At 43.5% G+C, this 25,772-nt stretch overlaps 1 protein-coding gene across 1 annotated transcript; it reads left to right on the plus strand.

Moving 5' to 3' along the window:
* Positions 1-20,860: 20,860 nt before the first annotated feature.
* Positions 20,861-25,752, plus strand: LOC104066509 (tubulin polymerization-promoting protein family member 2-like). The gene is given in 5 exon segments (XM_054055493.1): positions 20,861-20,951; positions 23,750-24,870; positions 24,872-25,084; positions 25,229-25,382; positions 25,541-25,752. Coding segments are annotated over 4 exon segments (630 nt in total). The 5' UTR covers positions 20,861-20,951; positions 23,750-24,790; the 3' UTR covers positions 25,724-25,752.
* Positions 25,753-25,772: the final 20 nt, after the last annotated feature.

Consider the following 25,772-nt stretch of genomic DNA (forward strand, 5'->3'; position numbering starts at 1 on the left):
AGGAGATCTTATAGCGACCTTCCAGTACCTGAAGGGGGCCTACAGGAAAGCTGGAGAGGGGCTATTTGTAAAGGCTTGCGGGGATAGGACCAGGGGGAATGGGTATAAACTGGAGAGGGGCAGATTTAGACTGGACATTAGGAAGAATTTCTTCACTATGAGAGTGGTGAGACACTGGAACAGGTTGCCAAGGGAGGTTGTGGATGCCCCATCCCTGGAGGTGTTCAAGGCCAGGTTGGATGGGGCCTTGGGCAGCCTGATATAGTGGGATGTTCCTGCCTGTGGCAGGGGGGTTGGAGCTAAATGATCTGTAAGGTCCCTTCCAACACTAACTATTCTATGATTCTATGATTCAATGTCTATACTTGTAATTAAACTCTTTGTCCTTCATAAATGCTGGACCTTCCAGGCTTTTTTTCTCTGCTAGTGCTCTGACATCTGCTGTCTCCTAAGCCCCATGGGGTGCTGGAGTTAGCTCTTGCTTTTCTTCCCTGAGCTTCCTGCCCCAGAGAGCATCAGCATTTCAGGAGGTAGACATGCCAGCAAAGAAAATACTAGGTACTAGTGCAGCAAAGAACAGAACTATCTATGAAGGGAACAGGACAAGAGCAATGCTTGGTACTGCATCTCACATGCATTGCCTAACTCCAGTGAGCCCACTGTTGCTGGTGGCTCAGTGAGGCACGCACAATGACAGCCACCCAGTTCACATTTCTCCTAGAAAACTTTTCTTAGTCTGAAGGCTGTAAGCATTCCTCATTCTCCAGCTCTTCATTTTCTTTGTGTCCTCACTGTGGGTTCAGTGCTACCTCTCTGGCTGCAATTCACATTATGTTTTGTAAACTTTACGCAAAATGTAATCCAGTCTGTTGCACTGAGCTTCATTAGTACTTCAGATAAGCTGAGTGACAGTCTTAGAACTAGTAAAAGGCATAGGAAGGGTGCCTGTTAAGGAGGGTAACAGCTGGACTTGCACTGGTTATTTTCTGTCAGTAGTTTTACCACATAGAATGTGTGCAACTATTATAATAGAGCAGGGTTATATCGGTCCAAGTAATCATTGCTCTTTCTGGGCTCAGGCATGAATAAAGACTTCATACAAGCTGAGATGTCAGAAATATGTGTTTGAAGACCTCTTAATATGCTCCCTAACTAAGTAAAAGGATTAAATTTTCTTCCAGTGGAAATATTCATTCTGTGACATAGCTCAGTACTGTTGATATATTGAAAAATATTTAAATTTTGAAGATGAACTGATAGTTTGAGTCTGATCATATGTGATTATGTGTATGTATATATTTCCACCTTGTTTTTACATATCTTCTGCATACATTAAATGTAAATTTTAAACAGTAACGTGTAAAACAACAGTATTAGTCTATCACTATTCCTTCCAAAATTCTAGCTTTAGAAATAAAGACATACACAGACAGAAAATTATTCAGGTTGTCCCTAACAGCAAATGGAAAAGTCCTTACTCTCCTGCCTCTCTGCAGGTTCCCTCTGTTTCTTTCTGACAGCTCCCAACCTTCGCCTCCGTATCTAATTCTCCAACGAGGCTCCTCCTTATCTCCTGATCTCCTTATGTCCTTATCTCCTTATCTCAGTTTCAACAGACTGTTTCCCCCTACCCTCCCTCCATATTCTACTGTCCCCAGCTTCTGGGGTGAACATACTGGTTCAGTGAATAAGGTTCCCTCCCAGCTGCCTCCTGCACTGGTGCTGCAGATGTGCCGGCATAACCTCAGCAGCTGGGCCGATGGTCTCTGAGCAGCATATTTTCAGGCAGAGGCAGGGAAGGAGACCAGTGCAACAGAAGGATGTAGTGTGGGAGGAAGAAGAGCACCACAGAGACTTGCACCCTGTAGACAAGTCAGCTCAGAAGCAGGTAGGATGTGCAGCTCATCCTTCAGGGAAGCTCTGGCACAGCCCTGCCAAAATTATCAGAGTAAGTCTGGTTGGTGGACCTTAGATTGGGCTGAAAAAGAGTTTTTCGGCAGAAGGGAGCTGGGGGGACAGGAAAGCTGTATGAGGTTGAAAATGGATGAAATCCACCCACCTGCTATCCTTTTGGAAAGGAAAAAAAATCTGTTATTCATGGACAGGAGGCTTAAAATGGTTAAGGGAATATAAATATTTTTGCTTTCAAAGTCTCACGTTTTCCTTTAGTAGCTTGAGGCTTTGGTTATGACAACACTTGAGAAATAAAACCTGAAGATGAAATGAGGCCTCCTGTGCACAGAAAAGGAGTCAGGCTTAGGAATGAAGTTACAGCTGAGTAACAAAAGTCAAGGTGAATCAACAGCACTGTCTAGTGGGTGAGCCTGCTCAGCTTAGTCTCCAGTGAACATGAATGGGGAGTCTCTACTTCAACACACAGAAAGTACTTTCCCATCAAAGCCTTTGACAAAGCTGAACAGCTGTTAGAGGGAGACTGGAGCATCAAGATAAAATGGGATGTCTCCCCACAAGGCACACTCAGTCTTGGAGGTAAGTAGTCCAGGTGTGCTACTTATGCTCTGTTACTTCCGTTGGTTAGAAAAGGAGGAAAAAAGGTAGATCTTAAAGATATGTTGCTTTAGAGAGGAGAGAAATTTGAAATATCCACTTTTGTTGGAAATATGCTCTTTTTCTTGTTAAAATGTCCAGTTTTAGGAATGGGACTTCAATAGTGACAACAGGGAAGGTTTAGTCTAACCATTGTAGAACTGACAGCTAATCCCACATTCTGTTTCTGCTTTGACCACAAAATGAAACAGGCCCAAAGGCAATGATGAGGTGAGAGCTGCCCTGTGCACATGCTGGGTGATATTTACAGTTACAGGAATATGAATAAAGCATGCTCCAGAAAGGCGTTAATTGCCGTCAGTTACAAATACCACGGCAGGAAGGAGAACTAAAACTGGCACGCAGTTTCTCGTGTTGGTGATGAAGGGCAAGTACAGCCACAAACGGAAGATTTGAGAGAGAAAAAGGTATTTGTAAATCACAGTAAGGAGGAATTCTAAATTGGAGCAACTGCACACTGACTGCATGCACCATGCAACTGTGGCCTCAGGGCCATCCTGGAGCTTGTCTTGTCTTTATCTGCCACTGAGAATGGGTGGATAGATGGAGGATGTCACTGCTACATGTAAGACTGTGAAGCAGCTGGCCAAGGCGCTGAAAAAATTGTCAGGACTTTTCTCCAAAGTAAAAGGGAAAGGGAAAAAATAAAAATCAATTAAAAATTAATTGCACAAAAAGGGGTTATGAATCGTGATGCACCATACCCTGATCCTTAAAACTCCTGAGAAGCACTACCTCAATTCAGGTTCAGGAGTATTGCTCTTGCTGGACCTAACTTACTCAGCCCAGTAACTCCCAATCCTCTGCGCAGCTGTTGTAGTCTAAGACATTGTAACTGACTTGGAGAGAAAAACACACAAGACCTTTGGAAGGTCCCTTCCCGTAAATTGCTTCCGATGAATTATTTGCAGTTTACATTCGCAGCCGCACCCTACACAATATCTTTAAACTTCATGAGGGTTGGAATGAACAGCTGCACCTTACACAATGTTTTTTCATCTTTACTTGTAATGTGCTGGTTTGTTCCAGGCTATTCACTAAGCAAGTAGCATTATTTTTTTTTTTTTTATTCAGCCACAGGGCAAACTATCATTTCTTGCTTGAAAAATTGTACTGCTATTTGTAGTGCAGTATTAACAGTATTTCTTAAAAGCTAGCTTACTTTGGCCTTACAGGTAAGGTGGGAGAGGGGAACTTGGTCTCACAATAACTTAGAAAATTAGTTTATTGCAGAGTTATGATTACAGCTACAATGCTAATGGCTCATAGCATAGATATTTTTTGAGTGATATCTGTAATGGAGAAAGCTCCCTGCCTTCATTCTTACGTTAAAATGGGGACTTGTGCAGTTATTGGATCAAAGGCTTCAGGAGCTGCCCCTGAGTAGAGGTTTTTAGAGATGCTTTAAGCTTGGGTAGTTTTAGTGTGGTGGGGTTGTGGTGTTAGGGTTATGGGGTTATGGTGTCTTGCTTACATGTAAGCTGACACAATGCAAACCGAGTTCACACCTAGGGTTTGATAGGACTTATAAGGGTTTATATATAGGGTCTAGAGTAGGCAGTGTCATCTGCAAGGAGTCCTATATTCCATAGCCATCCCTGGCTGAATGCAAAGACTAGTGAGGACAAATGTACCATCAGATTTTCCTGTAATGCAAAGTGTGAGTATGTTAACCTGAATCCATACATCTGAGTGCCAATAACTGGATGAAATTGGCTTGGCAGTTGTACCTGGAGCAGCTGCACAGCAGCCAAGCTTGGGCATCTGCCAGGCTTTCAACCTCTCCCATCTTTCAAACCAAAACACAGATCCTGGCAATTCCTATGCATCTCTTAACAGTTTCACAGCAGGGAGGATATGCCTGCGCTCCCCTTTCTGGGCCACTCCTTCTCCTTGGTGAAACCTAGAGCAACGATTTCCAAACCAGAGACTGTGTCAGAAAAAGTTGGTGATTCACATGGGAGTGAACCTGATGAACAGGCAGAGATGGCAGCACAAGCCACCTGCAGCCAGTACTACGGCACTGTTACTTGCCTTTTCCTTAACTGTCTTGCACATTTGTTGTTTGTTTCCAAATTATACAAAGGTGCAGCATCCAAGTGTGTTTTGTAAATTGACAAATGACAAGAAATGAAGTGGATGCTTCTGTGATTTCTCTTCCTGGTAAGCAAGTATTCCCTTTCCCCCTGCTGCTCAGCAAAAGCAAACTATATTCCTTGGCCCAAAATTTAGCTTTTCTATAGCTCTTTATAACATTTAGCTCATGGTAGTTAATGCCATTAGTCAGAGATCTCCAATTTAAGTGTCATAAGATACTAATTATAATGAAGTAGTTGATGTCTCTCCCTGGGTGTACCAGCTCAAGATGCTACTGAAGTCCTATTGGGCAGAAGTTACTAGGAGAGCATAAGAAATATGTTTTGTCATATTCTGAAAGAAGTTAATTAGAAAACACCTCACAATATTGGTGAATCTAATTAATTTCATTACATTAGAAGAGAGTCCTGATTACACCTGGAAAATAGCCGATAGTCCCAACCACAAATTATGGGTAATTTGATACAAGATCACTGAAGTTTATGGTTACATGGCAACAGCACATTTTGCTGACTTTTGAGTAAATAATGACTAAGAGCTGGGCAGAGAGCAGCGCAGAGTATCCATTGAGTAGAAAACACTTTGTTCTGGTTTCCTAGGAGGAAGTTCTTGTGATTTCAGGGAGTAAAAGAGGGTATTGCCATGGAAGGAGACTTACTGTTTTTTCCCTGTTTCCACTAAGCAAATTATGTCTGGAGATTACCTTCCCAAGGATACTATTTGTCAAAGCTTATTCCCTTGCCCTATGTTTAAACTCTACTGCACGGTACTAATGGGCTACATTCTTTATTCTCTGTGTGGGTTTATAAATAAATAGTTCTTGTCAGAGACGTTGTACACATAGACTTACATGAACTCAAAGTTAATGTGGCTTTCAGCCACCTCTCTATACCTGCCCTTTGTGAAGATACATTTCAAAAACCGTTTTCCTGCCAGAGGCTGGGCTGGTGATAGGTGGAATTTCATTAGTAAGGCAGAGAGATACAAACTAACAACCTGGTTGAATTGATTATTGGAGCTGGGGGTTACAGGAAGTCCTTAGGGATGTGTGTACACAGGCACAAAAAGTCACCAAGGAAAAGAGTGATATGAAGAAATTCTTTACCTTTGTTATTGCTCAGAGCTGTGATATTTGTCCCAAAGGTTAGGTTGGCTTTGTACCTACTGGCCCAATGTAGCAGAGAAGGCCTCTTGAGCTAACTACATGCCTTTTTATTTTGTTGTATCTCCTTCCTTATAACACATTTATTAAAACTTGCATGCTAATGTAATAAATACATTATTACATCTGGCTTGCTACAGCCTGTTGCTAAGAATGACTGGGAGGCTGAGAGAGCTTCCCAGGGATTTCCCAATGCTGGGAGGTTACATTGAGGTTCTCAGGTCGTTCCCCTCCTGAGCTGCTAAGCCCACTCTCGGTTCTGGCACCACAAGATGGGTGAGCAGAGCTTCCTGGGCACCCACTGCCCTGCTCTGCCGGGACATGCAGCAGTGCTGTGGGCAGAAGACCTGTGACTCCTCATGTAACTACGAGGTTGTATACAAACATCTAGATGCCTCAAACGGTCATACAGGGTCACCGTAATAAAGAGAAGAAAAAAATGAAGATGAGATCTTGGCACACCAGAGAGTATTTTCTAGAATTCTAAGGGACCTGTGCTAAAACAAATGTATTTTTTTGTGTAAAGTAGTTCCTTTTTTCTGTGTTGGCAATTGCAATTTTTTTTGCCAAATGGATCTTGCATCTAGAGCTTTTGCTGTTGTAAGCATGTCAAACAGGGCATGAAAAAGAAATCATAGCTGCACTGACAGCACCTTTTAGCATTGATGTGGTGAGGAATACCTACCATGGCACACAGAGACAAGAGTAAGGGACTTGAGGCCATGTTCTGCTCCAGCTATGCAGAGACTGAAGAACACTAAAGAGGAGCATTTTACTTGGGAAGGTCTCTCAGGACTGCGGGATGTTGGATGTATGCCCATATTCTTTTGTGAAGTAATAACATTAAGTCATGGAGAAAAGAAAGAAAGACACATATTCTTCTGAGAAATGGCTTATTACATCTCTGTTTTTTCTCCTTTCAGTCCAGAGAAAATATTGTGCAACGCAGGTGGTGGATGTGATGCATTTACAAAATCAAAAGGTGAAAAGTAAGTTCTTGCAAAAGTCAGACTCAAGATGAGGTGCGTAAGAGAACAGACCTGGAACTGGACATGATCTGATCATGAGTGGAAAGCTGTACATGTGCTTCTGTGTTTCTGTGGGTCAGGAGATTGCAACAGATTGTGTCCTGCCCTGTCAAACTTTCATGCCTTTGGTGGATTGAGTTAGTGTGTGATAATTCCTGTCAGGAGGCTTTGGCAGGCAGAGTGCTCAGCTGCTCCAGGCCTCATAGTGTCAGTCTAAATGTTTGTGATAGGGAGAATTTTGTTCTACAGAATTTGAGGTGTTTGGGTTTGCACATGGGTTATATCTACTTGGAGTTTCCCAAGCTGTTTCTCACCAAAATCTGAAACTCTGATGCTGAAATTCTGCTCATTATTGCCATGCTGACAGCAGTGCTCTCTCATTGCAGATACGTGAAGAAAAACAGATTTGTCTTTTCAGAAGAGGCCTAAAACAGTTTACTTGACTTATTTTCATTTAAGCTGTTGTAGTCAGTTTATGTCTAGGTATAATATTATTTCTTCCCTATCATTAGATAAACCTGCAGTCTTATCTTTATGATATAGTTTAAATCTCGTAACTAGAATCTCAGTAAAATACAAATGCCAAAGCTTTTTTATAAGCAGTATTTCTGTTTGTTGGTTATGTCATGTAAGTAGTAAGGTCTGAAAAGGTAATGCCCAGTGTCCCATCAAACCCATTTCTAAGGCAAAACTTACAGCACAATAAATATTTATTGGCAGTAGCTATCCCACATAAATTTAATGCCATCTTAAAGATCGTAGAATCATAGAATCACTTGGTTGAAAAAGACCATTGAGATTGTCAAGCCCAATTGTACCTGTCCACTACCATATCCCTGAACACGTCATCTATCTGTCTTTTAAATACCTGCAGGGGTGATGACTCAATCACTTCTGTGGGCAGCCTATTCCAGTGGTTGATAACCCTTTCAGGGTAGAAATGTTTCCTGCTATCTAACCTGAATCTCCCCTGGTGCAGCTTCAGGCTGTTGCCTCTCATCCTATTGCCTGTCACTTTGGGGAAGAGACCAAGACTCACCTCTCTACAACTTCCTTTCAGGTCGTTGTAGACAGTGATAAGGTCTCCCTTCAGCCTTGTTTTCTCCAGGCTAAATAATCCCAGTTCCCTCAGCCACACCTCATAAAGCTTATTTTCCAACCCCTTCACCAGCTTCATTGCCCTTCTCTGGATGCGCTTCAGCCCCTCAATGTGTTTCTTGTAGTGAGGGGCCCAAAACTGAACACAGTATTTGAAGTGCAGGCTCACCAGTGCTGAGTACAGGGGTGCAAACTGTTCCCTGGTCCTGCTGACCACACTGTTTTTGATACAGGCCAAGATGCCATTGACCTTCTTGAACGGAATGGGACCTAACGCTGAGCCGTGGGAATACCCCATTCTTTTCAGAGCAGAATGTAGAACTAACACTATTGTATAGATCTTTTTCGTTCCATTTCTAAAAATGTGTCTCTTCTGTACCTGCTAGCAAGTCTAAGTGTTTAAAATCATGCTGACTTGAAAGCCTGCTTTGACAACCATAATACATTCATTAAAATGTCCAAAAGGAGCTATCAGTTCAAATATGGAAGGTTGAGTTTCCCCTTAATTTATAGCCAGTGGAGAGTATTTCTGTAAACACAGAAGGAAATCGAACATGAGAAAGACTGGGGACAAAGTTCTAAATTTATGGAGATCACTACTGTTTGGCAGAAATCACTGGAGCTCTTTCCCTGCAATGGAACTGCCCTTTGGATTCTGCAAACACGTTTGCATGTGTAATGTGGGATAATCTGAATGTGGCCATCGATGCTGACTAATGTCCTTCCATGGGAAGAAGACATCCCTCTCCAAAACGTTACTTTTTCAAAACTGTGTACAGTGTAGGAACTGGTTTGTTTCTGACAGTATAACACGGTGATGCTGCAGCTTGCACTGAGAAACACTATTTCTTACCAATTATTAAAAGCTTTCAGATTGCATCAGTGGTAAATTTCTATTGCCTGAGAATGTAAGAATATAAAATCTGCTCTTACCTTCAGGTGTTAGTACTGAAAACCACAGCAAGTATCCAGGTCTTGCTGATTCAGACCTCTAACAGGGACACTGTTAAACTGGTTCAGGAAAGATTTCAGTATTTCTGCCCATCTACACATCTTTGTAGAGATTCACTGTTACTTGTGTTTTTTCTTCAGCAGATAGTTTTGCCAGCAGTGTGCCCGGGGAAATGAATTTGGCCCTAAAAAAAGGAAAAAGAAAAGGAAAAATTTGCATAGTTATAAACCAGAGTAACTTACAATGAACTTGTAAAGAAAAGCTATTTACCACCCCTTCTTCAAAACATGGTGTAATTTCTCTGAATTGATTCCCACTTGTTTTCTTGTCCCTGGTAGACATGTTATGAAGAAACAGACACAAAGTAAGGGAAGAAGATGTAGGCAAGGCATTAAAAGCAGAGATAGTGAAGCACTGGGAGAGATTGCCTGGAGAGCTTGTGGAATCCATCTTACTAGTGTTTGATGTCTGTCTTATCTCATCTAAGATAAGACAAGCATTTGTAGGGAATGACAGAGATAGTGATTTTGCCCTAAGAAAAAGAGTGGATGGCCTCTTGAAGTCTCTTCCAGATTCCTGCTGTCCTCCTCTCTCCATTCCCTGTGATTTATGTTTCCTTGAGCTTTCTGACTGCCCTCTCCCATTTTCTTAGCTGTGTATTATGGAGGACTCATATAAATGTTGGGTATTTCAGTGTAATAAGCTGTTTTTAATTTTCTTTGATTTTCCAATTACATTTTCATTGCTACATATCTGAAATAGCATATGACCTTGTTAAACCACACTTCAGTATACCATAGTTCATAGCAAAGAATGCAGTTTTGGATTTGGAGTTTGGAAAAGAACAAACCAGTCTCATACTACTGCCCCGACAAAGAAAAAAGTAGTACAGAAGCCAAGCTTCTGTTGACTTATAAGGACAAAGGAACAGTTGTGTTCACCTGTGGTGTTAAAAAGGTAAGACCCACTCTCTAAAAAATTTGTTTTGCAAGAGGACATTAAGATGCCTTTTTCCAAAGAATTTTACAAAACCTTCAGAATATAATTTGAGGGTTATTCTCTCTCTAATGCATATATACGTACACATATGGGAACACACCCACAAGTAAGTAAGCCTACAAGCCAGGGTTGCGTGCTGTTGCTCTTAAGCAGATCATCCCCTGAGTTCATTTTGATGTCAAAAGATAAAGCAAGAAGGCCTCGGGAAGACTTGTAGATCTTACCCCACACTAACTTCTCATAGCAACACACAGTGTTAAATTCTGAAAACAAAACATCTGTGCATTTTATCTGAAGGCACAAGTAACAAGGGTTTTTCCTGTGAGCAGAAGAGATATGAGACTGTGACAAGATTTTTCCTCCCTCAGCAAAGGTTGAGTTGGTCAGTTTTAAAACATCTTCTACCACTTGGCCACCCACCCTTTGTGCCTGGAGCACCTATTGGTGCTGATGGGTACTGGTTTAACAGTATGAGTATGTGGGTTTAAGACAGCAGATGGCCTTAAGTATTTTTTTTCGTATCATGACATTGACCTTAAGAACCAACTGTGGAAATAATACAGGAGTTAAAGTGAAGAAAAAAAAAAAAAAGGAGACACATTGGGACCATCAAGATCTATATTTATATCTTTTTGCTATGAAGGAACCAGTGCCTGAAATTGGCGGTTGAACGGTTGTATTTGCAGAGAGGGAGCATGACTGATTGTGTGTGGTGGTGTTTTCCTGCTAATATAGACCAGGACACTCCTATAATTAGAGGTAGAAGGTGGTGAGGTCCTGCCACAACCATGTGTTCACTCTGGCTCCTCACTCTAAAATAGGATTTGGGGAAGCAGGGAGGTGTGTGCGGGGATGTCGCATGTTCTTGGTTTTTGCACAAGGCGCATCTAGCATGGTATGATTGTTATCAGTTTGAAGCAAGCTGGGGTTTGTTTTTTGTTTGGTTGTTGGTTTTTTTAATTCTTTTCCCCTTAACCAGGCCTGAAAAGTAGTCCCAGGCTGTGGCTTCAGCAACCGGCAGTGTGAGGCCAGCTGAGTTGTGTAGACTCCCACAAAGAGTGTCTTGCTTCCGGCAGATGTCCCAGATACCAAGCCATTCGATCCCACCACAAAAATAGTTGCGTAAAATATTGTGTGTTAGCTCTGGCCTGATGGCAATGGGACTGTTCCGCTTCACTGGGTGGTTAGAAACATCCCACTGGGGCTGTGGCTCGTGTCCAGTAAGCCTTCTCTCTCCATGGGGCAGTGAGGTGCCTCTGTGCAAAAATGAGAAAGAGAAGACATTTGGTGGATTTTTCCTTTCCCTTTTACAGTCGTGCTTTTAAAAACTGACACGTTTTCCTAAGTGACTGCTGGCAACTAGTTTTGCTGCCAGGACTGATGGGAGAGGGAATGCAGTAGAGTGTAAGGCTTCTGATGCACTTTTGGAGTGCTGCTGTGCCTTCAGGAAAATAAAGACTTACAGCCAAACTCTCAGCTGGCGTCAACTGGCAGAGACCTGTGATCACAGCACCAGAAAGCTGATTTTCACCTGCTGGGGATCTGGCTCCAGAGAAGAAGTGTGAAGGAAGCAGAGTATTTCGTATTGCACAACACAAGACAGTGAGGAGCCTGCAGGCTCAGGAGAGTATCAAGACTGCTCTTAGTCTTCCTAATACCACTTTCTCTTTTCAATGTAATTCACTTCCCACCCGTGGCCTCTCCAAGCCCTCCCAGGACCAGAGCAGTGCTGTTGCAGAATCTGAAGCTGGTAACCACTACTGACAACTGCATACATATATTTTTCAGAAATTCATTCCTTAAAAATCATGCCACAAATTATCTCAACTCTACAAAAGAGTCCTGCACAGATTGGTCAGTGAAATCACACATGAATGCTGCGTTTGGAGATGGTGTTCTTATCCAAAATAGGCCTTCTGTTTGGTTCAGTGGGTTTCAGATGTGTCTGAAAACTGGTTCTGCCCTCCTCGTCCTTCCTTCTGGTTTTATGGGTTGTGTACTGTCAATTTGAACTGTGAAAGTGGGCCAGGAACAGCACTCAGAGAACCAATAACCTGGTACTGTCATCAGCGAAGTGACAGCATGTAGCCTGGCAGCCTCAGTAGTTCTTCCCGGACACTGTGTGGCAAAACCTGCACTGCTTGACTTGCAGTCAGAGAAAACTACATTAATCCTTCTTGGGAAGCTCAAACATGTTGCAGCCACACATACTGCCCTAAGTCTCTGCCTCCATTGACTTGCCCTGCCACAGTAATATAGAGTGTGCAACACAGGGGTCAGCTCTTCTGACGTAGGCTGGAAAATGTTGCTGTTGCAGAAGACATATGTATGTTATTTTACAAGCTGTAAAACAGTGGAAAATGAGCACTTGCACTCTCCTGTTTTTCATAAGCTGTCCTGTCTTAGTTTCCTGTGTCCAGGACTCCAGTATTCCTCTTCAGTGTAGTTGCAAGTGTGAGCTGCTCTGGCTCCCATCTGTGGCAACGGCACAGGGCTTTTACAACCTTCCCAGACTAAAAGAAGCAGTGTTTTGTGGTGCACTGGCAGTTTTTTTGTTTGTTTGTTTATTGGTTTTAGAAGAATGTGGTGCCACAGCAATTTTTCCATTTTCTACTCTAGTACAAAAGTGGAAGTATAAGAACTTGGAGGAAGTATAACATGTTAATGTCTCTCTAAGTCTTTACAATAAGAAAACAGAGTTGACTACCGGTATGAAAATACCTGTATAGAATAAGAAGAAAAGTTCATCCACTCACACGTCATATCTTCTCTGGCTTGTGTTTAGACCAGAACAAGCACATGGTTCTAGAGCATCCTCTGGTATTAAACTTCCTGGCTACCAGTCAGGCTCAGAGACTGTCCATGCTAGAGGTTGGTGCCTCTCTATCTTCCATGATACTTTCAAGGAATTTTCCTACCTGGCTATCCCTAGTTGCTTTTGGAACCTCTTTATATTTCTGTCATATGAAGCATCTCATGGTGGTGAGTTTCACTGTTTCACATGAAGGACAGAGTAAGGTGCTGTCATTCCTCAGCCTGCTGCAAGGGCATGGAAACACAAAAGGCACAGGAGAACAGCAGCCTCACTGGACTATGTCAGCAACCAGCACTGATGTGAAAGTCAGAGATGCCAGGTGGAGTGGGATTTGTCTGTGCCACGGAGTAGCAATATCTAGTACTTTATAAACATTTGGAGGGTAGAGACAAGGTAGAGTTACTGAATGCCTTCTTTGCTAAGTCTGGCCCTCAGGAATCCTCGGCCCTGGAGGAAAGAGGAAGTATGGAGAAAGGAAAATTATCCCTTGGTCAAGTAGAATCTGGTTAGAGATCATTTAGGCATAGTGGACACCCACAAATCCATGGGCCCTGGTGGGACGCATCCTCAAGTGCTGAGGGAACTGGCAGATGTTATTGCTAAGCTCCATTATCATTGAAAGATGATGGAAAACAGGAGGCTTGTTTGAGGACTGGAGAAACGCCAGTGTCAGTCTGATTTTCAAAAAGAGCAAGAAGCAGAACACAGGAGACTACAGGCCCATCAGCCTCCTCTCCAACCCTGGAAAGGCGAATGAACAGCTCATTCTGGATATCATCTCTAAGCATCTGAAAGAAAAGGTTGAAAAGGTTTTCAGTGTGGTCAACATGGATTCACCAAGAGGATATCATGCTTGACCAGTGTGACAGCCTTCTATGATGGCGTGTCTTGCTGGATAGATGAGAGGAGAGCAGTGGATGTTGTCTACCTTGACTTCAGGAAGACTTTTTACTCTGTGTCCCCTAATGTTCTTACAGATAAGCTTAGGAAGTGTGGATTAGGTAAGTGGACAGTGAGGTGGATTGAGAACTGGCTGGGTGGCAGAGCTCAGGGGGTTGTGATCAGTGATGCAGTCTAGTTGGAAGTGTGTAGCCAGGAGTGGTTCCCAGGGGTCAGTACTGGGCCCAGTCTTGTTCAATATATTCATCAATGAGCTGGATGAAGGGACAGAGCATACCCTCAGCAAATTTGCTGATGATACAAAATCGGAAGGAGTGTCTGATACACTGGAAGGGTGTGCTATGATTCAGCGAGATCTGAACAGGCTAGAGAGCTGGAGGTAGAAGAACTTAATGAAGTTCAGCAAGGGGAAGTGTGGAGTCCTGCATCTAGGAAGGGATAACCACATGCAACAGTACAGGTTAGGGGTTGACCTGCTGGAAGGCAACTCTGCAGGGAAGGACCTCAGAGTCATGGTAGACAAAAGGTTGATGATGAACCAGCAATGTGCACTCATGGCCAAGAAGGCCAATGATATCCTGAGACACATTAAGAAGAGTGTGGTGAGCAGGTCAAGGGAGGTTCTCCACCCCTTCTACTCTGCCCTAGCGAGGCCACATCTGGAGTACTGTAACCAGTTCTGGGCTCCACAGTTCAAGAAAGACAAGGTACTACTGAAGGGAGTCTAGCGAAAGGCCGTGAAGATTATGAGTGGACTGGAGCATCTCTCTTATGAGGAAAGGCTGAGAGACCTGGGTCTATTTAGTTTGAAGAAGACTGAGAGGGGGGTCTTATCAATGCTTATAAATGTTTGAAGAGCAGATGTCAAGAGAATGAGACCAGACTCTTTTAAATATGCCCACCAACAGGACAAGGGGCAGTGGGCACAAACTGGAACACAGGAAGTTCCACCTGAACATGAGGGAGAACTTCTTCACTCTGAAGGTGACAGAACACTGGAACAGACTGCCCAGAGAGGTAGTGGATTCTCCTTCTCTGGACATATCGAAACTCACCTGGATGAGTTCCTGTGCAACCTGCTGTAGGTGAACCTGCTTTAGCAAGCGGAGGTTAACTAAACCATCTCCTGAGGTCACTTCCAACTCTGACCGTTCTGTGATTCTGTGATTCTGTTCTTGCTAGCATCTATCCGGGTTAGAGGGGTACAGAGAGCTGGTGCTGGGTCCTGGTCTAGATATGCAAGTCCCTGACTGTTCTGATATCAGTACTATTGATCAATATTATTGCAGCAATACCTAAAGTTCCTAAGTTGGATCTGATCTGCATTTTCAAGATGCCGCAAACATGCAGCACAATGACAGCTCAGCTCCCAAGAGCTGAACGCTGAAATATTTAGTAGGCAAGAACAATCAGACTCAAGTAGGTGCACAAGGCTGTAGATAGCCACTAACTCTCTTTTGTCATTTCTAGATTTGAAAGATACCTGAGTAGGTGCTAGACAGTGCAGGTTTTCAGAACGCTTGTCAGACTGTAACCAGAAAAGTAAGAAGGCCCTGGTGGTTTCTTGGCTCCTTCCAATGTTCTTTAGGGAGTACCCTCTGCCCCGGGGAGGGAGTGCAGGGCTTTGTATGACACATCAACCAAATTAATCTCTGCTATTGATATGCTTGGATAGTGTTACTTCAGTCAAAACTTAGTCAATCTTGTCAACATCAGCCACCCAGAAAGGGAACAGAAGTGTGTATCTGCTTCTTAACTAACACAGTGCTTCCCTGCAGAGGTATTTAAAAGGAAGGGTGCCCAGCTCCCTCTCTTTGCTCTTTACTTTCAGCAAGATGTTTGAAGTCTGAACTGTTGCCCGATAATGAAGAAAAGACAGTCTTTTACTCTGCAAACTGAAGTGCGTTTTGAAATATGTTGTCAATTTCTTTAGCAGTGATAAAAACATTACCCTTATTGTAATGTCTTCATTGATAGATCAGAACAGAAACAAGTCTGTAGCTTTAAAAGTCTGGTGTCCTAGACCATCCTTACAACTGCTTTTAGACTTTACAATCTGCTGTTAACACAACAACGTTTTTTACTAAACAGGATGCAGAAAAACTAAGCAATCAAGCAGGAAGCTCTAAAACATAATGTAAATTCTCTTGTGTTGTTTAAGTCTGGTTCTGCTCAGTGCTTTTAGCTGGGATATGCGGTGTAAGCAATTGCTTTTATGGAAAGCAAGGTAGAAGAGAAGGTTAAACTACAGTGCAAGGACAGTGTAATACTAAGACTGTAGTTTGTGAAATTGGCCATTGTATTGCTTAGTATCTCGGCAAATATGGCCAAGTATTTGCTTTTAAATACTGGTTAAGCTTTGCCCTTTATGGACTGACGTTGAAGAGTATTACTTTTTGATAAAATAAGGCACAAAAATAACACTGGTAATTAGTTATTATTTTTTTTCCTTCTTTTGCTTGAAACTAACTTTTAAAGACTTAAAAAAATATTCTCTAGTTGAAACAGACCTGTACAGCTGGTTGGAAAAGAACAGAAGACTTGAGCTATCATAGGAAAAGATGGGGCAACATCAGCTATAGTATAAATGAGAGCATCCCAAGAAGCTCATGGAGTTTATTCATAAAAGTGTTCAGTGGTAAATGATGAGGAAGTCTGTTTGTCCTATTTATACTTCATGCATGCCAGCATCTGAGTTTTCTGTTGGTCTGAATGGCAGTACACAACTGATGGCTTGGAAGTACATTTCTGTAAGGATAGAAGCAATTTAGGAGCTTGAGTTACAATAGATATCTAGAGGTTTGTGATCTGACTTTTTTTTTTTTTTTTTTTAAAGGCATACTATGTTTACCTTTTGTATGGTAGTATATTAGCCCTAAAAACCACTTTGACTTAATTTCTTGTAAGCCCATACCTCTGAACGCTTTGTCATGTTGTGAGAAAGACAAGCAGCAACAACTGTGTTTATACATTAATCACACACAAAAGATCTGTAGCTTTTCAGATAGTCTTCTAGATCAAAGTTGAAGAACTGCTGTGAGTCTTCTGCAGGCAGAAGGATGTTGTTGTAACAGTGTGCTGATGGCTCAACTTGGTGAAACAAGCCGAAACAAGATCATTTATTTCTAGATAACTGCATCAAATCAAGTTTGAGGTAAATGCAAATTTGCCTGTGAAGGGAAATAATATAATGTAGCTAAGACAGAACAAGAAAACAGACTTCAGAGGCAAAAATAGTTCCTAATACAGCTTCAGTGGTAGCAGTAGATGTTATAGTGGCAATGAATATGACTCATATTATCTTATAGAAATTATATATGTATGTGAATATGACCTTTTCAATATATATGAAAATGTCTTTTTAATATGTTAGTAATCACTTCTAAAAATGCAATTTTTAATGCCGTATCTCCTAATGAGTTAGCTAGAGTGTTGTAAAAGCATTTAACTAAGGGTTGGTTTTTTTTAATAAGTCTTGGGAGAGGTTCGGCAAAGGGGCAAACCTGATTAGTTCTCCAATATTTTCATGTGATACCATGGGCCACAGTCTTTTCTTACTTGTGCTGAGAAACCTCAATGTAATAGGGCAGCAGGAGTTCTGGCCAACGGGGACATATATTTGCCCTAGATGAACTAATTTGAGAGAGGATGGTTATTCTGCCAATATTTCTATGACAAAAAATAGCTTCAAAAGACAGATATAGTGTCTCTATAATTTAGTTCTGTGTTCTGGTCAGATTAAGTTGAGGCTTAGTGTTTCATTTCTTTCTGTGACTGATTTTTTTAAAGGCCTTTCTCTTTTTTTTTTTTTGTTTATTTTTTGTGATTGAGATGACTCTTGAAATAAACTGTACCAATAGTGTGGAAAAAAAAATGCTTACAAATTTTGATGAAAATTAGTGACTACTGTGTAAAACTGCTCAATCTAAAGCAATGTATTTCTTCTGAGGTCAAGACCATGAGGTGCATCTAAACCATCAGAAGATTTCACACTGATTTTGTTATCTGAAGAGAAAAATAGTAGTATGAAGTGTATGAAGGCCAATAGCCAAGACAGAGGGCTACGCCAGAGCCCTCATGTGGGAATGGTATTTGAGACCAAAGCATCTTTAACTCTCTGGCTAAAATTAGTTCCAGTCCTCACTGTGACCAAAAGGCACCCACGGTGAGAAGAAAGTGGTTGATGGAACTTGCTAAGGGAACTGGCCTAACCATTAGTTTATGTGTTTATGTACCTTTTTCAGTTCACGTCCTCCCACACACGGCTTGAGGGGGACATTGAAGTTAAGCTATAGGATAATAGTTGTATAATATCAAGAACTGTACAAAGCTCTGAAGAGCAGTGGCGACATAGGTTATATTTACGATAAGCCTGTACCAAGACCTGAGAACGGTCTTGCTTAGTGCCTTCATGAGGTGTCAGACCCTGCAGTATGACTACTAGGCAGACCAATCGCAGCACTGAGAAAGAAAAAGAAAGTTAAGTACTCAGAATTTGGAAGGAGGGTAGTGAAAACTGATTATTGTTACATTTCTGCCTCATGCCCCTCAAAACACATAAATGTGACAGTGTGTGTGGGGGGTTTCTTAATAGAAAATAATGGAGATAATAATGGATGTAAAGTGTAGAAGAAATGCAGTCTGATGCTGCTTTGCCCTCACTGTAATCACCCTCCCTACCTGCATGGCTGCTTCATGCAGCCGAACCTGTGGGCTCAGTTTACCTCCTCTTCAGCCTTGCCATGGTCAAAGTGGCCACAGGAGCTGTGGAGTGGCACACCTGGGGCATCCAAGGGAGGCACAGTCAGCTGCCACATCAACATGTGGTTCTCTGTACAGGACAGTCACAGCAACCTGTGGTTCCTGGGCACTGATGCTGAGCTTCAGTGCCTGTCCTTTATCATCCACCCCATCACTGCTGGGGGACATCTCAACTCCTCTCGCAGCAGTAAAGCCAACCATGCAGACAGCCTGGCTCAGACAGAACCAGGCATATCCCATTGCAAAGACCACACAATGTCAGCCACTGTAGGCAAATTATCATAAGAAAGACCATCCCATTTCACAGACAGAGAGGGAATCTGGTTTGTGGTTTTGTTTCTTTTTTTTAGTTATCTCTTTTTACTAGGGGGATATGCTTAGTAAGGTCAGTAGTTCAGCACAGAGATAAAGACGGATAATTTCTTGATTTATTTTTGTGAGTCACTGTGGTGTTTGTGGCTCAGCAGAGACTCCAAGGCAATGCAGAAGCACAGTTTTTCACATGTTGGTTTTCAAGTAAATGACAAGACCCTTGAGTTCCTTTGGGCTAGATGGAGGCATACGGAATCAAATAATCATAGAGTTGTTTGGTTGGAAAAGACTTTTGAGATCACCAAGTCCAAATGTATCTGTCCACTGTTAAACTGTATCCCTGAGTACCGCATCTACCTGTCTTTTAAGTATCTCCAGGGATGATGACTCAATCACTTCCCTGGGCAGCCTGTTCCAGTGCCTGATAACACTTTCGGTGAAAAAATTTTTCCTGATCTCTAACCTGAATCTCCCTCGGTGCAATTTGAGGCCACTGCCTTTCATCCTATTGCTTATCATGTGGGAGAAGAGACCAAGACCCACTTCCAGGTAGTTGTAGACAGTAATAAGGTCTCCCCTCAGCCTTGTTTTCTCCAGGCTAAATAATCCCAGTTCCCTCAGCCACACCTCATAAAGCTTATTTTCCACCCCCTTCACCAGCTTTGTTGCCCTTCTCTGGATGCGCTTCAGCCCCTCAATGTCTTTCTTGTAGTGAGGGGCCCAAAACTGAACACAGTATTCGAAGTGCAGGCTCACCAGTGCTGAGTACAGGGGTGCAAACTGTTCCCTGGTCCTGCTGACCACACTGTTTCTGATACAGGCCAAGATGCCATTGACCTTCCTGGCTACTTTGGGCACATGGCTGACTCATATTCAGGTGGCCATTGACCACCACTCCCAGGTCCTTCTCTGCCAGGCAGCTTTCCAGCCAATCTTCCCCAGGCCTGTAGTGCTGCACAGGGTTGTTGTGTCCCAAGTGCAGGACTCAGCACTTGGCCTTGTTGAACAGCATACCGTTGGTCTCAGCCCATGGATCCAGACTGTTCAGATCCCTTTGCAGAGCCTTCCCACCCTCAAGCAGATCGACACTTCCTCCCAGCTTTGTGCTGTCCACAAACTTGCTAAGGGCGCATTCAATCCCCACATCCAGATCATTGATAAAAATATTGAACAGAACAGGACCCAGCACCGAGCCCTGGGGATCACCACTTGTGACCACCACTCTTATAGTGAAGAAATTCCCCCTTACAGCTAGTCTAAATCTGCCACTCTCCAGTTTATACCCATTGTCCCTAATTCTATCACTCCACACCTTTGTAAAGTCCCTCCCCAGCTTTCTTGTACTTCAAGTACTGGAAGATCGCTATAAGGTCTCCTCGGAGCCTTCTCTTCTCCATGCTGAACAGCCCCAACTCTCTCAGCCTGTCCTTGTAGCAGAGGTGCTCCATCCTTCTGATCATCCTTGAAGCATTCCTCTGGACTCAACAGATGTTTCAACAGCTCCATATCCTTCTTATGTTAGGATTCCAGAACTGGAACAATACTCCAGGTGGCATTTCACAGCAAGACAGCTTAAGTCACTGCCTTTCAAACTTGTGCTACCTATTATGTTCTCCTACCTGAGTCTCATTTTCAGTAAAACTTTGTTCTTTGTCTACTTTCTGCCCAGGAAAGGGACAATTTGGCTTGCAAAAGGACATGCTCTGGGATCAAACAGGGGAGCTTGGAGAATAGGCAGAGCTCCACATCTGAGTTTTGATTGACCTTCATCCTCCATTGTTTGGGGTCTTCTGGGTCTAGCAGTAATCCAAGCAGTTCATTTTGACCCATTTAGAGTGTTTCACACAATAATTGGAATCTCACTGCTTCAATGTCTTCATACAAACAGTTTCTCTGATCATGACTCTGAAAGGCAAGTCCTGAGCTATACATATCTTTATGTGAAAAAACGGCATTTATGTGATTATGGTAATAGTTCATAAAATCTAGCAGACAAAGAATAATTTAGAATTCATTTATTCATAGCAGCAGAAGTTAATATTCTTCTTGCCTACAAAGGAGTTTAAGACATTAATCTTTTCTCCTGGATTTCTGCTGTTCTACAGAGCTAGTTTGGATTGCTTCACTATTAGAGATGCCTTAACTTCCTTTTTTTTTGTCCTTTTTAGTCTCTTGAAAATCCTGTTTTTCCTTAAATAAATAATGCTGGTTCCATGAAGATTGTATCAAAGTTGTCTTCCAGCTTTCCTGCAGATTTATGTAAGTATTTGAAAAGAACACTGAATTCCGGTCTCTGTTTTGCAGCTAAGCATTTTACTGACACAGAATAAATCACTTCTCTACAACTGAAGATTTAAGATTTAAGCAACCTAGCATATCCTTTCATATTCTGCAAGTTTCTTGTTAATGGTGTGTTTGCTTTGGGAACAGAGGAATAGTGTGTGTGCATGTCTGTTTATGTAAGTTATTTATATTATTTCAGTAGGATATTGCTTTTCTCCTTTCTCCCTTTTTTTGGATTCTCTTTATTTTGCTGATGATCCTCCTCTGTTTCTTCAGTGTCCGTCTTATCTAAGATCCTTCAAACCTCCCTAAATATAATTTTAAACTGAGCTCATAAAAGGCTGGCAACAGCTTCAAATACTTCAGTAGTTACTTGGGACTAAATTGTATACTCCCTTGGCCTGACTTTGTTGAAAGTCTTGCAGTTGAAAGCAGGAAAAATTTGGCGTGCAGCCATAAGAGAATCGAAAACCAAAGACCATGATTCAGATTAATCTCTGTATTAACTTCAGTGAAGCAATACATCTGGAACATATTAAAACAATTTTGCTGTGTGATTTGTCACTTATATGTTATTATTCTAGACAGCAGCTCTTTAAAGCTCTGTCCTCCAGGTTAAATGAATTTAGGGAAGGCGAACTGACAGATCACAGAAGATGTTTTTTCCTAACAGTGTCTGTCAGGGGAATCTGCAACTTTTGTTTTTATGTCCAATGCCTTTTCATGTTTTTATCATGGAGTTGAAAATTCAGGAAAAAATGCTGTTAATAAAATTTGCAGATAACAATAGGGATGCAGATATACTAGGGAAAAACTAACATAGAGAAGTTAGGAAATTTCAGAGGAACAGCAATCTGGCCATTTGCCTATTTCTTAATAAGGCATTTTGGGTTATAAGAATCCCTGCCTATATGTGCTTCCCTGTGTGTGTATGGCATTTTTCAGTTTTTTCCCTTCAAGGATGGAAATAACATAGTTCTCTTTTTTTTTTTTGTTAAACGTTGGTGTCATCTGTTGAGCTTCTTGCATGCTCACTCTCCCTGAGAGGTACATAGCTGTCAAGGGGGCATTCTCCTTTAGGTCAGGTGGGGGTTGGATGACACCACCTGTTGCTGCCATCCAGATCCACTAGTGTGCGCCCCACCTTCCCTGGCAATCTTTGAAATTTTGGAAACTTCCTTGGTTTGAACTGGTTTTGTTTACAGCTTAGTTGAGTTTATGTCTGGGGAGCATTGCTCCAGAGCTTTAAGGGAAGTGACCTCTTGGTTTATTCATTGTCATGTATAGACTTTGAGGAGCGGGAACAGGCTGTTGGCATCACAGAACAGGTATGAAGTGGTTTTGAGTTACAGACCAAAGAAACCCAGATGAACTCCTGACCTTGAAGTTTATGGGTACTGAACTACTCACTCTAGGAGAGTATTGCCTTCTTTTAGGGTCCTCAGATACACTTAATCACCTAAAGCCAGATATAGGTTTTCAGTTAAAGGAAAAAAAAAGTCATACATTTTGACCAAAAAGGGGGGAAAAAAGTTCAGTTCCAAAACCACACTCTGCCATAGAAAAGAGACACAATAAAAGACATGTCCAGAATATAAGAAAAATCCTCACAACCAACATGCACATCTGCCCCACACTTCATCATTCCTGTGATGACATCTAGTGCCTCATTTCCTCCCTGCTTTCCTTGCACACATAGGGAGACTGGAATCCCCGTTGGAGCAGCCCCAAAAGAGGCTGCATGCAACAAGGAAAGTGGAAATAATTCATTGGGGTGATCAGCATTTGTCCAAGAGTCAGAAGCAGCACCGTTACCAACCATTTGTCTGAGGTGTACACTGGCATCCTTAGTTTCTGCCCCTGATTCAGGCACAAAAAGAGGTACTGCAGAACCAGTATTCGTGCATGACTGTGCCAGGGCTGTGTCTTTGTTGTCACCACAGCAGGGCAGGATGCCAGGCTGTTTTCCCCAGCAGCAGAGGGAGGTTGTAGTAGGTGCTTTCTGGCCATTTCACCCATCCCTGAACCATCCTCCCTCCAGATTTTCAAGGCTGACAGCTGTCCACTGCCCTTCCTGTGACCCACCTAGGAGCAAAGGAGTCTCTCTCTCCGAGTGGCAGTGTAATCGGTGAAGAATTACATGTACTCAGGGTGGCTGTGCTCAGCAGTGCACCTTTGGTGCATCATATCCTGTTGATCTTGAGATGGTCCTGCAATAGTGTGGCTGAGAGGCTGCAGGGCTGTATGATGAAGCCTGAAACCTAGACAGAGCTCCTTAACTGTTTTCTGTGCTATAGTGTGTAAGTCATAATCCCTTGGTCTTCCTAGAATGAAGGACTGATTGATTTCTTCCCCACAACAATGCACTCTCACAGCGCCCCTACAAACAGTGTGACTGTCAGCATGCGAGCTGACCCGGTTACCAGCTGCTTCAACTTTGTTAGTTTATGAGTGGAAAAGTCTGTGGCTTTGTTTTTTTTCACAAGTGATAACTGTTTTGTCTCTCCCCCTTCCCGCCTCACCCTACCTTCTGGAGTTATGGTTGTCCTGATGAACCCCAAAAGCACGTGGGCACATCCCCTGCCAGGGCACAAGCACACTGGCAGCAGGTCAGCTTCTCGAGGATGGAGGAAGAAGCACTGGCTGCATTTACTGGTTATAGGGATAAATGTACTATCCATTGAGAACACATGTCCCACTGCGGATGACATATCCGATGTCTAGTGTCTATGATAGCTGACAAGTGTGTTGTTATTTGGTTTTTTGTTCCACAGCGGGCTGAAGGTCCCATAGCCCTTCCCTGCCTGCCCCGGGCCAAGGCTGTTGGACCACACCATCTCTCTGGTGGCAAAGGGTTATCCTCCACCTCTTCTCCTACACTCCCCCCCCCACCTGCTCTGTGGTGGGCCATCGTAACTTTGTGACACGTGTGGTTGCTGAGGTAACCAAGAGCCAGTAAGGAGTCGCTCCAAGTGGCCACTGCCTCCAGAGCAGTGGGAAGGTGCCAGTGCCATCGCTGTCAGCATCTCCATCGCCTCCCACAGGTGAGCTGGGTCCACTCCTCACCCAGAGGGAGTGAAGGGTCCTGGGAAGCCCCGGTGAGGCCAACCAGAGCCCCTACCACCTCCTTCATGCTGGCAGCACACAGCCTCCCCCGTACAAGCTTGCCTGACTCTTGCCCTGGAGACGTGCAGACCCACACAAGATTTGGGTTGACAGCCTGCAAACAACCTTGAAACCCAGAGCCCCTGGGGGAAGCACGAGGCTGTAGGAGAGGCTGGTATTGCAAAAGAGCTCAAGGGTGTCTCACAAGCAGCATGAATTGGCCACTCAAGACGTGGTAGAGTGACCTGCAATCCAAGCAGTGGCTTTTTTTTGCACTCAGAGATCTGTGGTACCTGATCGCAGTGGTCTAAGTTGATCAGTAGATGAAAATGTACTGGTGTCCAGAGGAGGACACCCTAATTGAGGGAGGAGTTCAGGGGATGAAGTGAGATGGGGCCCCCTCTTTGGACACTACTTGCAAGAAGATAGGTGAGATTTGAACACCTCTGTAAGGTCTGGATGAAAAACTCACCCAGTTCATCCTCAAAGAACAGGCAAAGTGTAAATCAGCTTACAAATTTGTTACTGAGAGAGTCTAAGTGAAACCTGAATTTCAAAAAAGCTCAGAAGCTTTGACTACCTCATTCCTTCCCACGCAGCAGTCATTGATTCTCTTGAGAGTCCCCCCCCCCCACTTCCTTTGCCTTGCCTAGGGTCCCATCCTCTCCCTGCCTCAATCCCGCCAGGATCCCAGTTGTCATAGTTGCCACATGGTGGAGAGATACCTGTGGGTGGCACCCCTTGCAGTGCTGGAGGTGAGGCGCGTGGGCCACGAGTGTCTCCAGACGGCCCTCGGCTCCTTCCCTGCCAACCTCTTTGCTCCACAGCAGCATTATGGAGGGAGTAGAAAACGCTTTCCGTAAGTTTGCGGTATACGGTGACCCATCTGGCAGTGGCAATGACATGACTGGGAAGAACTTCTCCAAGATGTGCAAAGAGTGTGGCGTGATGGATGGGAAAGCCGTGACCAGCACCGATGTCGACATTGTCTTCAGCAAAGTCAAGTGAGTGTGGCGGGACGGCACGGTGGGCAGCACGGGAACGGCAGAAGACTGAGGGGCTGTCATGCGAGGGGCAGCCTGGGGATTCCCCATCCTGCCACTTCTCAGCGGTAAGGTAACTTTCCTGTTGGTTCCCTCTCGCCCTAGGGCCAAGGGTGCCCGGACCATCACCTTTGCTGAGTTCCAGCAGGCCATGAAGGAGATCTGCGGCAAGCGCTTCAAGGGCAAATCACCGGAGGAAGCGCTGCAGGCTGTGTATAGCCTCATTGAGGGGAAGGAGCCTGGCAGTGTGGGCACCACTGTGAGTATGAGTTGCCTCACCCGCTCTGCACCTTGAGCTGCTGTGGGATGATTTATGCCTGCTGCAGGGATGCGTGCTGTCTTTAGATGTAGGGAAGAAGCTGTCTGTGAGCCATCTCCTAATGCTGGCTGCCTCTTGCTGGCCTTCATCTCTTACAGAAAGCCACCAAGGCTGGTGGGGTCGAGAGGCTGACGGACACTAGCAAATACACAGGCAGCCACAAGGAGCGCTTTGATGAAAGTGGCAAAGGGAAGGGTCTCGCTGGTCGCCAGGAACTGACGGACAACAGCGGCTATGTTGGAGGCTACAAGGGAGCTGGCACATACGACCAGACGCACTAGGACTGAAGCTGCTTAAGGAAACAAGGACTTTCCCCCTGTACCATAGAAG

The sequence above is a fragment of the Cuculus canorus genome, chromosome Z (genome assembly GCF_017976375.1).
Source record: "Cuculus canorus isolate bCucCan1 chromosome Z, bCucCan1.pri, whole genome shotgun sequence".
Lineage (NCBI taxonomy): Eukaryota > Metazoa > Chordata > Aves > Cuculiformes > Cuculidae > Cuculus > Cuculus canorus.